Here is an 11,147-nt window from a genome sequence, read left to right as displayed (position 1 = left end):
AGTGTATCAGTTTTAACTTATGATTATCAGAGACCTCATTCTTGTGGTAATCAAGATCAAAGTTAATACAAGATAAATATATTCCCAAACTATATTTTCAGTTAAGAACTTTAGCTTCTCCCCAACCAAGAAATGTGATAGTTGGGCAGGTAAGTAAAAATTTTGGAAATCATCAAAATCCATAACATAGGAAATCAGTAGATAGTTTTTCAAGTTGGGTAAACACAGGCCAGGTGGATTAAACTGAAGTATTGCATAGCAACATGGTGGAAATAATCCGGACTTTGAACGGAGTTTACCCTCTTCACTAATATATTGTATTCCTGTCGGGAATACCCAGAAGTGAGTGTCCCTGCTGTGTTAGAGTACGTCACATAGTGTCAGCTGCAGCGAGGCCCCAGGAACCTTCCACTCCACGTGCTCTAGGAGAGGTGCTGATGGATCATCTGTGGAGACAGCACACCATGAATAACCCCGCACAGGATGCCATCCAGATACAATTGAGGTAGGAAATCTAACATAACTTAAGTGGTACCTTTTGGATGAGTGATTTCAGTCTTTCTAGGAATTCTTTGGGTGGTTTTTTCTCATAAGAATCACATGAAGGGCACACCTAGAAATCAATGAAAAAGTAACATTCTTCTTTAAAACTTTTTCCCCATTGAATAAAACATTCATTTAAAATTTGTTTTTTCCAATTAGAGACATAAATCATGTTTGCTGAAACATTGGGAAATGCATATAATTGTTCAGAAAATAATAATGGGGAAAATCACTTACTGTAATCCCACCCTCAGAGATAACCACAGCCATGTTTTCATACATACCCTTCCGGTGATTTTTTTTCTTTGCATTTCTATACACTGATTGGTAATTTGCTTTTTATATATTTAAGATAATATGAGCATTTCTTCTGTGTTAAATATTATTCAGTGTTGCCCTAGCTGGTTTGGCTCAGTGCATAGAGCTTCGACCTGCGGACTGAAGGGTCCCAGGTTTGATTCCAGTCAAGGACACATGTCTGGATTGCAGGCTTGGTCCCCAGTAGGGGGTGTGCAGGAGGCAGCCAATCGGTGATTCTATCTCATCATTGATGTTTCTATCTCTCTCTCCCTTCCTCTCTGAAATCAATAAAAATATATTAAAAAATATTCTTTAATGTTCAAATATGGTACACAATGGTAGCTTTGTATTCCAACATAGGATTGAACTATTACTATTTTGAGACACATAGATTGCTTCTAACATTTTGCTATTTTATAAAGTGCTTCAAAGAACATCTCTGAATAGTTTTTCATATACATCTTTGTATATTTTATTTGTTAAATTTCTAGAAGTAGAATTACTAAATTAAAGGGATGAAAAATTTTAAGGCTTTTAATGTACATTATTCACATAGAGAATTTTTAACATTTTCAAGTTAAAAGTTTTTATTGATAAAAAATAGGATTTCCTTGCTTTAATTCCCACTTATTTGATTACAGGGAGAATGAAGAATTTCTCATATGGGTATTATTCACATATTTCTTTTTTGAAAATATTTCTTGGTTTATGTACTTTACCCTTATTGAGAGCCCACACACCATGCCAGTACCTGGTACTTAGCACCTATAATGCCATGCCCGCCTGATACTGCAGTGAGAACACTGGACTGACCAGAGGAAATATAAGTTCTGGTTCTTGTTCTGGCTTTTGCTGTTTATAGCGGAAACACCACTTAGCCTCTTTGTTGTCGCTTTCCCATCTATCAAATGAAGGTGCTTAACTGGATACTTCTCAGCTCAGTGCCAGCACTACCATTTCATGCATCTTTGATACTGGATTTCAAGGACATGCTCAGCTCCTTTTTTTCTGAGGAAACTTTGAGAGGGATACTTTTCACATTGCGATCTAGCCGAGCAACCGCAACAAATAAAAATATTTTGACAATGTAACTAAGATTTCATTTGAATCACATGTGAAATTCCTTGAAGGAGAGAGAACTGGTAAAAAAAAAATTGGGGGAGTAATTTATCTTAGGTGTTTACCTACTGAATTTGGTTAATGCTTACATCACTCATGAGAGGATCAGCATTGCTCATGAGTTGGCAAAAGAAGGGCCATACACGAGGGTCTCAGGGCCCCTCAAACTGGGAACTGCTGGAAACCTCCAGCCACATAATGGGGTCCACCTGTTGAAAAGAGTATGGACTCTGTGATTGCACAGGACAGTAATATTCTTTAGGAGAGGAAGGCCAAGTTTGAGATTTATCCTGATCTCTGGCAGGCTGTCGTTTTCCATATAGAAAAGCTAGGATGTAGCTCCTGTCAATTAGAATACAAGTTACATGTGGCCACAATTGGATTCTCTGCCCAGTGACTCCCTCACCATGGGAAGTTGTATTTTGTACTCCAGGGGCCTGGGAGTCAGCAAGTTCCAGTTGGGTTTCTGGGCACTTTCAAGCCTGTGGACTTATGAGGGGATGACTTCATGTCTTAAAACAACACTGCATATAAAGTGCAAGTTGCAGAAAGACACTGAGGCTCTGGCTAAGGAGTGACCGAGTGTTGTGTGTGTGTGTGTGTGTGTGTGTGTGTGTGTGTGTGTGTGTGTGTTATAAGTCATCGGGACAGATAAAATGGAAAACAAAGGTCAGTCTTACTAGTCTCTGTTTCTGTTTTCTCCCTTCATTTGTGGGAGGCAGTTTCCTCATCAGCTGTTTAGTTAGGACGTTGATCTTGTTGTCTCCTGTTTTTGCTGACTTTAGTTGGACCTTCTGAAAACATGAAAAAGCCGATCGCTCACAGTGTCTCTGAAAGGAAACAATTTGTGGATATGTTAGCGAAAGTTATTCAGAGAGGAAGCATGTCCTTCCCAATCCCCCTTTTTACTTGTAAGACAGTGTCTGGGTCACATTCATTTCAGAGACAAGTGAGGAACAACTTCACGTCCCCCTTCACCTGGGGCTGAGGAGCTGGAGGGAGCCCACTTTCCCCAGTCCTTCCCAACACCTGAGGTCTGAGTGGTGGGCAGGAGCTTCTGTTTTGTGAGGGAATTTTCTAAGTTATGAGGCTCTAAAAGTCACACTGACCTGTGGCAGCGTGGTGTGAGTTATGCTGTGGTCTGATTAAGAATCTTTTCATTTGTATTCTGTTTGGCTCTGATTTACATAGAATGTCTAATAGCAGCATCCGATGTTGCCCAGCACCTGGCATAGAGCCTTGTTGCTAGTAAGTGCCCAGGAAATACTCATGGAGTCAACAAATGAAGCAAAGGGGTTAAAGCCCCTCCTTTGGGGAAAGGACGTGGGCACCTACTCCTGGTGGCATCGTCCTCATCTGAGACTCAGTACTCTTGCCGTAGACCAGGCTTGGCTTTTCTAAATCGCTGTTCACACTCCCATGTCAGGCAGGGAAGGCTTCTGCGTGAATTGCCCAGCCAATCGGAGGGAAGAGGGTTTCTCAGGCAGTAAGAGAATAAGTCAAAGTCTCAGAGAACAAAGAAGTGGTGGACAGAATGAAGATTGAAATGTGTCTCTTGATTTAGCCAAACAACTAGTTACCAATGAATAAGTCGAAGTCGTAGAAAACGCACTGACAGTGAAGCCTATTGGAAGAACAAAGTTTATATTGACCTGTCAAAAACATTTTAATGCTGATCGAAGAACTTGTATCCAAGTTTCTTCTCTCTTTCAGCCACTGTGTACATATAATGCCACCCTCCTCCCCCAAGCTGCCCTGTCTTCACTTCACCCATGGGTGTGGAGGCACTGCCATACAACCAGAAACCCCAGCCTCTGGGTCCCTACAGCACTCCTGAGTCTCAATGGACAGTCAGCTGAAAATAGCGGCTGGCCTGCTTTGCATTTTCTAACCCCTCTGCGCACCGGTATGGATGTGTTGATTAATAACATGCACTGAAGACACAACCCCACCGGCTCGCTTTGCATACAGAGCTACAATCTGAGAACTGGCTTATCTGGTTTCCTTCTATCAGAGCTGCTTGCCTCTCATGAGGGCAAGGTAGTGTCCTTCCCATGTTTGCCAAAATGCTTATTTAATAGAAACTATTTATAAATGTTAATTATAGCACTTTTTTTTCCTTGAAAACCACATTCTCTTGTTTGTTGAAGTTTTTTCTTTTTTCTTCTTTTTGACCACAACCGGCTTAACTTACTGGAAAAAATAATATTCATATTTAAAGAGGTAAATTTTCCAGCTGAAACTGAAAACGCTAACTGCTTCATCTGTGCTGATCTGAGAAACCAGCATTTCTCACAGAGGCCCATTTTGCTGAGTTAACATTTACATGTGTGTTGAAAGGAGATCAGATTCCGAAGAAGTAGAAGGGCCCCACCAAACAAGCCCCCCTGAGCCACCATTGCCAGGAGTGGTCTGGACCAGTGATGGCGGCTTCGACAGCCTGGACAGCCGCTCTTGCCGATGCGGCCGGGCTCCCCTTCCTGCCCTTTCTGTGGCGACAGACTACAGGGTTTGGCTCTGTGCTTGCTGCAAGTAGCAGCAGAGCTGTCCTTGGCGATCATGGCCAGGACCAGGAACTGCTGGATTTGACTCCAGATGCACATCCAAGGCAGCCTTGGAGGAAAAGAGGTGGAAGAGCTGCAATAAGCGTGTGCTCACTGCTAAGAAGGGGTATGAAGAGAGGAATCTTATCCAGGTAGCCCAGGAGCCCTGCTGCTCACTTGAGGGGTTTCCCGGATGACCTGACGTTCATGTGTGGCACCACCACCTGGGAGCAGGTGCTTGGTTGTCCCATGCTGTGCCTGGATGCAGCTAAGTGTGGCTCCCCTCATTCTTTAACACATGAAAACACGTGGGCTCAGTTGTCCTACATGCGTTTTGCAGAATAGAGGGAGCAGTCGGTCAGACGCCAGTCACGAACCACTCCTGTCCTCAGCCCAGAGCAGTCCAGCAAATGCTGCTTTTGCCAGGAGGTGCGCAAGGCTTTGTCCTTTTGCAGTTGAATATTTAAAAATATTTGCCCTCTGACAGCTTATTTTTAACCTACTTACTTTTTTTTTTTTTTAAAGAAAGCCCTGACCATTCACACTGGGAAGTCTTACTAATTGGACAAAATAACCTTTGTCCCATACGCAAACTAGGTTTAAGTCAGGGTTTCTCAGCGGCAGTACTGGCACCCTGGGCCGCATAATTCTTTGTTGCCAGGGCTGTGCACTCTAGAATATTTAGCAGCATCCTGGCCTCTATCTACTTGATGCCAAAGAACACCCCCTCACACACACACAACTGTGAAAGCCAAACATTTCTCCAGACATTGACATGTTCTGGGGGGAAGGGGAAGGTTATCACCTTCCCCTTCAGAACCACCAGTAGGATTAGAAAGAAAAAGAAAGATGCCTGGCCAGACCAATTAGAGATCTTAGATAATGAGTACATAGCAATATTTATCTGCAGAATATAGATAGATTTCTTTTCATTAAACTTTTTAATCTTTGTAAGTCTCTTATAGAGCCTGCTTTGATGCTAGCTCTGAAAAACTTGATGTAGCACTACAGTGCCTTGCACTCTCTTCTTCCTTCCTGAGTCTGCTGCCAGCATAGCTTACCGAACTGTTATACCATCACTCACTGGAATCATAGCCAAGGCTGCTTGATCAGATCACCAGATGCATACAGGGTCACCGAGACCAAACCCTCACTTTATGATGTAAGAGAAAAAGCACTTCTCTTTAACAAAGCTTATGAAGGAAGTACCCAATAGGTCAACTCAAGCCATAAAGTACGACATCTTTCTTATTATTTGCAAGTTATAGACTGTAGCTCAAAAATTCCAGAAAGAATAACCACAGCAGTTCAACAAAGAGAGTGACATGCTGAAAAATGTTCTATGTTTTGATAATTAGGACATTGATTAAGACATGTTCTTACTTATTGGAAAAGTCTTTCCAATAAACTGAATGTGCTACTTTCATTTTAGATGCTGCTTATTAGAAAAGGGCCTAGTGAATGAGAGTGGTTACGTTCAGAGCTAGAGAGTGAATTTTAGAGAAAAGCAATAGTTGTGACTCATTCACTTTCTAAACTTTTACACAGAGTCATTTACCATAATTGTTTTCTTTGCAATGTATCTTCGTAAGTCTCTCCCTCTGTAGTGTCCTAATTACTGGTAACACTTTTACAGTTATTCTAATTTATGCAGTTAAAGGTCCGTGACAATTAAAACATCTCCCCAATTGCATTTATATCCTCAGAGTATCAAACCTGAAGACTGAGCAGGGACCAGTGAGGACCTGGTGCACTTGAACAATAGGCCTCTTCTTCCCCGGACCTCATGGATTTAAATGGCTTCAGAGAATGGGATGAGTTGCTGAAAATGGTCCTTTCACAAGACCTCACTGAAGGCCAAAGAAAAGACCCTTCACAGCCAGGTATATGGGAAGTCTATTCTACAGGACGGCCTGTCTTTCTATACTCCATGCTATTCTGTAATCTATTCTTCTTTCTCTTTCTTTTTTTTTTCTTCCTTTCCTTCCTTTCTCTCTTCCTTCTTTCCTTCCTCCTTTTTTTCTTTTCTTTCCTCTTTCCTTCTCTCTCTCTCTCTCTCTCTCTCTCTCTTTCTCTCTTTCTTTCTTTCTTTCTTTCTTGTTACTAAGAGGCGAATTCTGCTTCTTGTGGTGTGTATCTGTATTTCTTAGACAGGTTTACAAAAGGGCTCAAGAACTTTCATGCACAAGGGCTCTTACAGTGTAATTAGTGAGTCATTGTTCAGAAACTGATCATAGCATATATTTATTTTCATAGATTTATTCTGCCTCACCAGTACTACTTAGATGTGCTCTTAGACATATTTGGAGAAAAAAATATAATTTATAAGATATATAGCATTTTATTGGTTGGCTTGTTGGTAAATTAATGAAAATAGAAAAAACTATTTTATCAATTATTAAATCTTCAAATTCATTGAAATTAACTATATTCCTAAACAATCATACTAGTGCCTTTCTTAATTGGATTTAAAAACTTCTATCAAACATAACTTCACAAATTCAACTGGTCTTACCTTTACATCTTCTGGAGCTGGCAGAAATTCAGGGTCCTAGAGCAAAAGAAAATGAGTTCTGAGTTATTTTGATAAGTCAAAAAGCTTCTTTTATAGTAACTGAAGAATATGATTTAAATTTTGTTGTGACAAGTGCAGCCTTACCAAGTCATTCACATAATTTTTCAGCTGATCCACAATATCAATAAGTTGACGCAATCTGATCAAGAGGCGATCTTGCCCTTGGAGGCTGGATCTACGGGCCACCACCCCTGAGAAGATGACCATCAGGCAGAAGACTACCCACTGCATGTTGCCAGGACTGGGTCTCAGAAGTGCCAGGAGGGCAAGACCTGGGTCTCAGTTTTCACCTCCGTTTGACTGTGAACAGGTTGTCAGTGGAGCTGCGTATTTATTCATCCTTCAGGGAGAGCTAACGCCCTCCCATCGCAACCTGGAAATCTTTGTAAAGTGGATGAATGTGAGTAACCCTTTTTCTTTTCCACTGGCTAGGTGTGCGTGTGCATGTGCGTACACGTGGGGGCAGGGATGGACGGACTCCACGAATGTGCTCCATCTGCACCTCAGACAGGAAAAGAGAGATGGGTGAATTCCGACTTTCATCATGAGTCGAAAAGTGTGCATGGTAAACAGTAGGTGCTACCAAACATCAAAGGAATAAACAAAAACACTTTGATCTCTCTCTCTCTGCCTCCCTTGGCCTCTTACCTGGTCTCTCTGACAGTCATACGGGCACTTCAGTAATGACTAAGGTGGCTGCCTGTGGAAAGCAGGACTTTTTCTTAGGGTAATAATTATGCCTCTTGACTGAAATCACACAGCATTCCATCATAAAGGTAGGAGGAGAGCTACCTTTAGGAAATTTTAAATATCAGGGGTATTTTCCAAATTAGCAAGAATACTTCAGGTTTTTTATCAGGCTACAGGGTTTAAAGTAGAATTTGCTTCCAACTCTTCCCCAAAGCATCTTCAAATAACATTCATCTCGGCTTCTAGGATTTTACTTAATCTGATTTATACGTGGAATAAATGATTTTAAGGGACTGTACAGAAATTCAATCAAAATTTCACTCTAATTTTATTTTTAAAAATAGTTTCATGTTCATCTATTCTGTATAATTTTTCAATTCAATGAATGAAAGTGCTAGTACTCCTGTCCCACCCAAGATTTGTTTTTACAAAGAGCAAAATTTAAAAATACCCCCAAATGATTTCTTTTCTCTTTGTGTGGTGCTACTTTTTTCTGTTAGATATTATTTCCTCTGGCATGAACAGTACACTTCGAACTATAACCAGCTAGAGGTGAATAAAAGACTCAAAGTCCAGGAGTGGTTTGGTCAGGCTCCTCTCGCTGCTGCTCCTATCCCTGCTAGTCTTTGCACTTGAGGAGGTTAAATAGAATATTATAACCAAAAGTAGTGCCATTAAGGTCTTACGAACAAAACTGTTGACTCCAGACTTTATTTATTCCTCTATCTCATTTTATGTTCACAGCCATACTTTGTTCTAGAATGCTATGCAGCTGAGATAAATTGGAGTTTGGACTTGGTTTACTTTTATCACAGGCTGTCTGTTCAGGAGTGTTTGGGTTTGGTCATACAGAGTAGATAAGACTTCGTACTTTATGAACAAGAAGGCCTCCCCATAACCATTACATTCTATAGGGAAGGGTTCTGTGTAAACCTCTGAAATGCGTAGGGACCAGGGGTTACCGCTGGGCACCTCCACGCTGCCTTCAACATCTCTGCACATGTTTCCCTTATCTGGCAAAGAGATGTGTGTCTTCTTGAAGACCTAACCACAGTGGTTAGGAGCTCACCTTCTAAGTCAAAGTGCTAGAGTTCAAGCCCCGGCCCGGACAGTTAATAGCACATATGACCCTGAGTATATTCTTGCAAAAAGAAGATAAGTGTAGAATCTAATCATAGGGTGGTGGTGAGGCCTCGCTGGACATTCCAAGTTCAAGGACTAAAGTACAGCCCATGATCAGGTCCCAGGAGATCTGTGTGCTGGTCAGGGATGAGGGTTAGAGGATAATTGACAGAAGCCTAGATAGACAGGCCGGGACAGGTTGGTATTCAGGCGGAGCACACGGGTGCGGCTGTACTGCTTGGAAAAGGTTTCCACTGCCTAGAGAGATGCTCCTCCCCACTCTGCAGTGCCTCAGCACTGCCCAGGACACCCGGTCGACCCTCTCACTTCCCAGCATGTTGGGATTGCCAGGATCCTACACAATCCCAGACTTTTCCAAGAATCAGACACGCTGCCTTAAGTGCCTTAAGTTGTTGAGCACCTGGAATATCATCACCGGTGTAATGGCCTGAACAGAGGCACTTAAAGGCATCCATGTCCTAATTCCTGGACCTCTGACTCTTGATACCTTCATGGTCACAGGTGTGATTAAATTGCAGATCCTGCGATGGAAGAGTACCCTAGGTTGTCCAGGTGGCCCAGTGTGATCAGAAGAGGAATGCAGGAAGATCAGCATCTGAGAAGGTATGACGACAGCAGAGGGCACAGTGACGCGTCTGGAAGGCAGGGAACATGGCAGCCGGGAAGCTGGGGAAATGAGCTCTCCCACAGAAGAGTCCCTGCACCGGGAGTCAGCCTTGCCAACACCTGGCTGTGAGCCCCAGAAAGCCTCGCTTGGACTTCTGGCCTCCAGAACTATCAAAGAGTAAATTTGTGTTGTTTTGAATCACCGGTTTTGTGGTAATTTGTTACAGGCAATAGGAACGTAGTGCCCTTAGGTATGAACTTTTTACTCTTGGAAAAGGGTGGGAGAGAGCAAGGGGGATAGGAGGATGTCTCCTTAGAGCTCAGCAGGCTTCGCTCAGGACTGGTGGTATGCTTCAAAAGGATGGAGCCCAACTTGTATTTTGCTTGAATTTATCACTGTGTTGAGATGGATCTTCGAGTGGAAAGAAAGGTCTCAGGTTTATCTTAGTCGTATGTTCTCCGCTTAGTAATAGTAACCTTATTATTGCATTCACAGCATCATCACATTGGGGTCTTATTCGTTTTTTACTTTTTAAATCAGAACAATTTTAATTATCTAGATTCAGTCAGTTCTGCCATAATACTTGTATTGAAGATGAGAATTTATTTCAACATGATCATGACCAGGGAAAAGTTTGGGTACAAGAATTTTGGGTTTGCTTCTGCATAGTTTCTCTTGCAAGAAACTCGACGTAAATGCAGAACCCGCATCCGGCTGACCCAGCATGAGGGTGCACAAAACACCCACATGCCTCAAACACCACCGGCCTCCCCTGTCACCGAGTGTGCGACGAGCCACAGCCGTCCACATCTGGTAGCACACGCTTTCCCCAAGGACCCTCATGTGCCATTTCCCAGTAGCTCACAAGCTGCAACCCTTCCAACACTCAGTTTCCTGAGCCAACTTGAGATCTTGTTCTAGATAAAGGGCCATATTTATTGTAGTACTTATGGGTTGCTTAATCATTTGCTGTATAAAATAGCTGTCTTTTTTTTTAGTAGATTCCTATCATCTCCCCCCACCCCTCCCCGACCACACATCATCCTTTTTATGTGTGTTTGAGTGAGGGGCCTCCGTCCATTTCCCCCATAAGCTCTGTGGTCATTATGGTGCAATTTTGTGCAGTGCAGTGATTGTTAGAAAAGTATGTCTCATGAGAACAAAAACCACTGACTTTTGTCTGAAAGTGGTCACACTTATGCCCGAACAGCGACCCGCTATATCCAGGTAAAGAGCAAGGCTAGGATAAAGGATTTATTCTTAAGGATGGAGAGAAAAGGGGGTGATGGGGGAAGGGAGAGGGAATAAAAATTTCTTTTCTATTTTTACACACAGGCCACCCAAGCTCAGATATTTCCAACCCCTGTGCTCTGTGCTTCCTCAGCATGTGCACCTCTGTGCTGAGCCAGCAGCCCAGGCCGTTACAAGGGCCCCCAAGGGTCAGCTGTCTGATGGAAGCACACTGCTCATGCTCGGCTTCCGTGTTACTTGGGCATCTTGGAGCGAGGTGGTGGGTCTGCTGTCTGCATCCTTTTCCGGATTAGAACGCAGGTCATCACCACGAAAGCGGAGCACTTTAGTCACCTGCCTCATGGACATATTTCAAGCACTTTCTCTAAGGGACTGT

The 11,147-nt window shown here is 42.6% G+C and overlaps 1 protein-coding gene across 1 annotated transcript; it reads right to left on the bottom strand.

Moving 5' to 3' along the window:
- Positions 1 to 422: 422 nt before the first annotated feature.
- On the bottom strand, positions 423 to 11,119 carry IL21 (interleukin 21). Its single transcript, XM_006762883.1, has 6 exons — positions 10,984 to 11,119; positions 7,165 to 7,352; positions 7,021 to 7,056; positions 2,643 to 2,792; positions 536 to 613; positions 423 to 446 (listed from the first exon to the last, which is right to left on the bottom strand). Exons 1-6 carry the CDS (start codon positions 11,117 to 11,119, stop codon positions 423 to 425), a joined length of 612 nt encoding a protein of 203 aa, XP_006762946.1.
- Between the last annotated feature and the right edge of the window lie 28 nt (positions 11,120 to 11,147).

Source organism: Myotis davidii, unplaced genomic scaffold (assembly GCF_000327345.1).
Source record: "Myotis davidii unplaced genomic scaffold, ASM32734v1 scaffold438, whole genome shotgun sequence".
NCBI classification, from domain to species: domain Eukaryota; kingdom Metazoa; phylum Chordata; class Mammalia; order Chiroptera; family Vespertilionidae; genus Myotis; species Myotis davidii.
The sequence above is the reverse complement of the archived record's forward strand: the minus strand, read 5'-3'. Positions and strand labels throughout refer to the sequence as shown.

Coding starts and splice junctions, on each gene's coding strand:
- IL21 (XM_006762883.1), bottom strand. CDS start 11,119: ATGTCCATGAGGCAGGTGACTAAAGTGCTCCGCTTTCGTGGTGATGAC. Junction 7,353..10,983: donor ACGGAAGCCGAGCATGAGCA/GTGTGCTTCCAT, acceptor ACTGAGACCCAG/GTCTTGCCCTCCTGGCACTT. Junction 447..535: donor TGAAATCACTCATCCAAAAG/GTACCACTTAAG, acceptor CTGTCTCCACAG/ATGATCCATCAGCACCTCTC.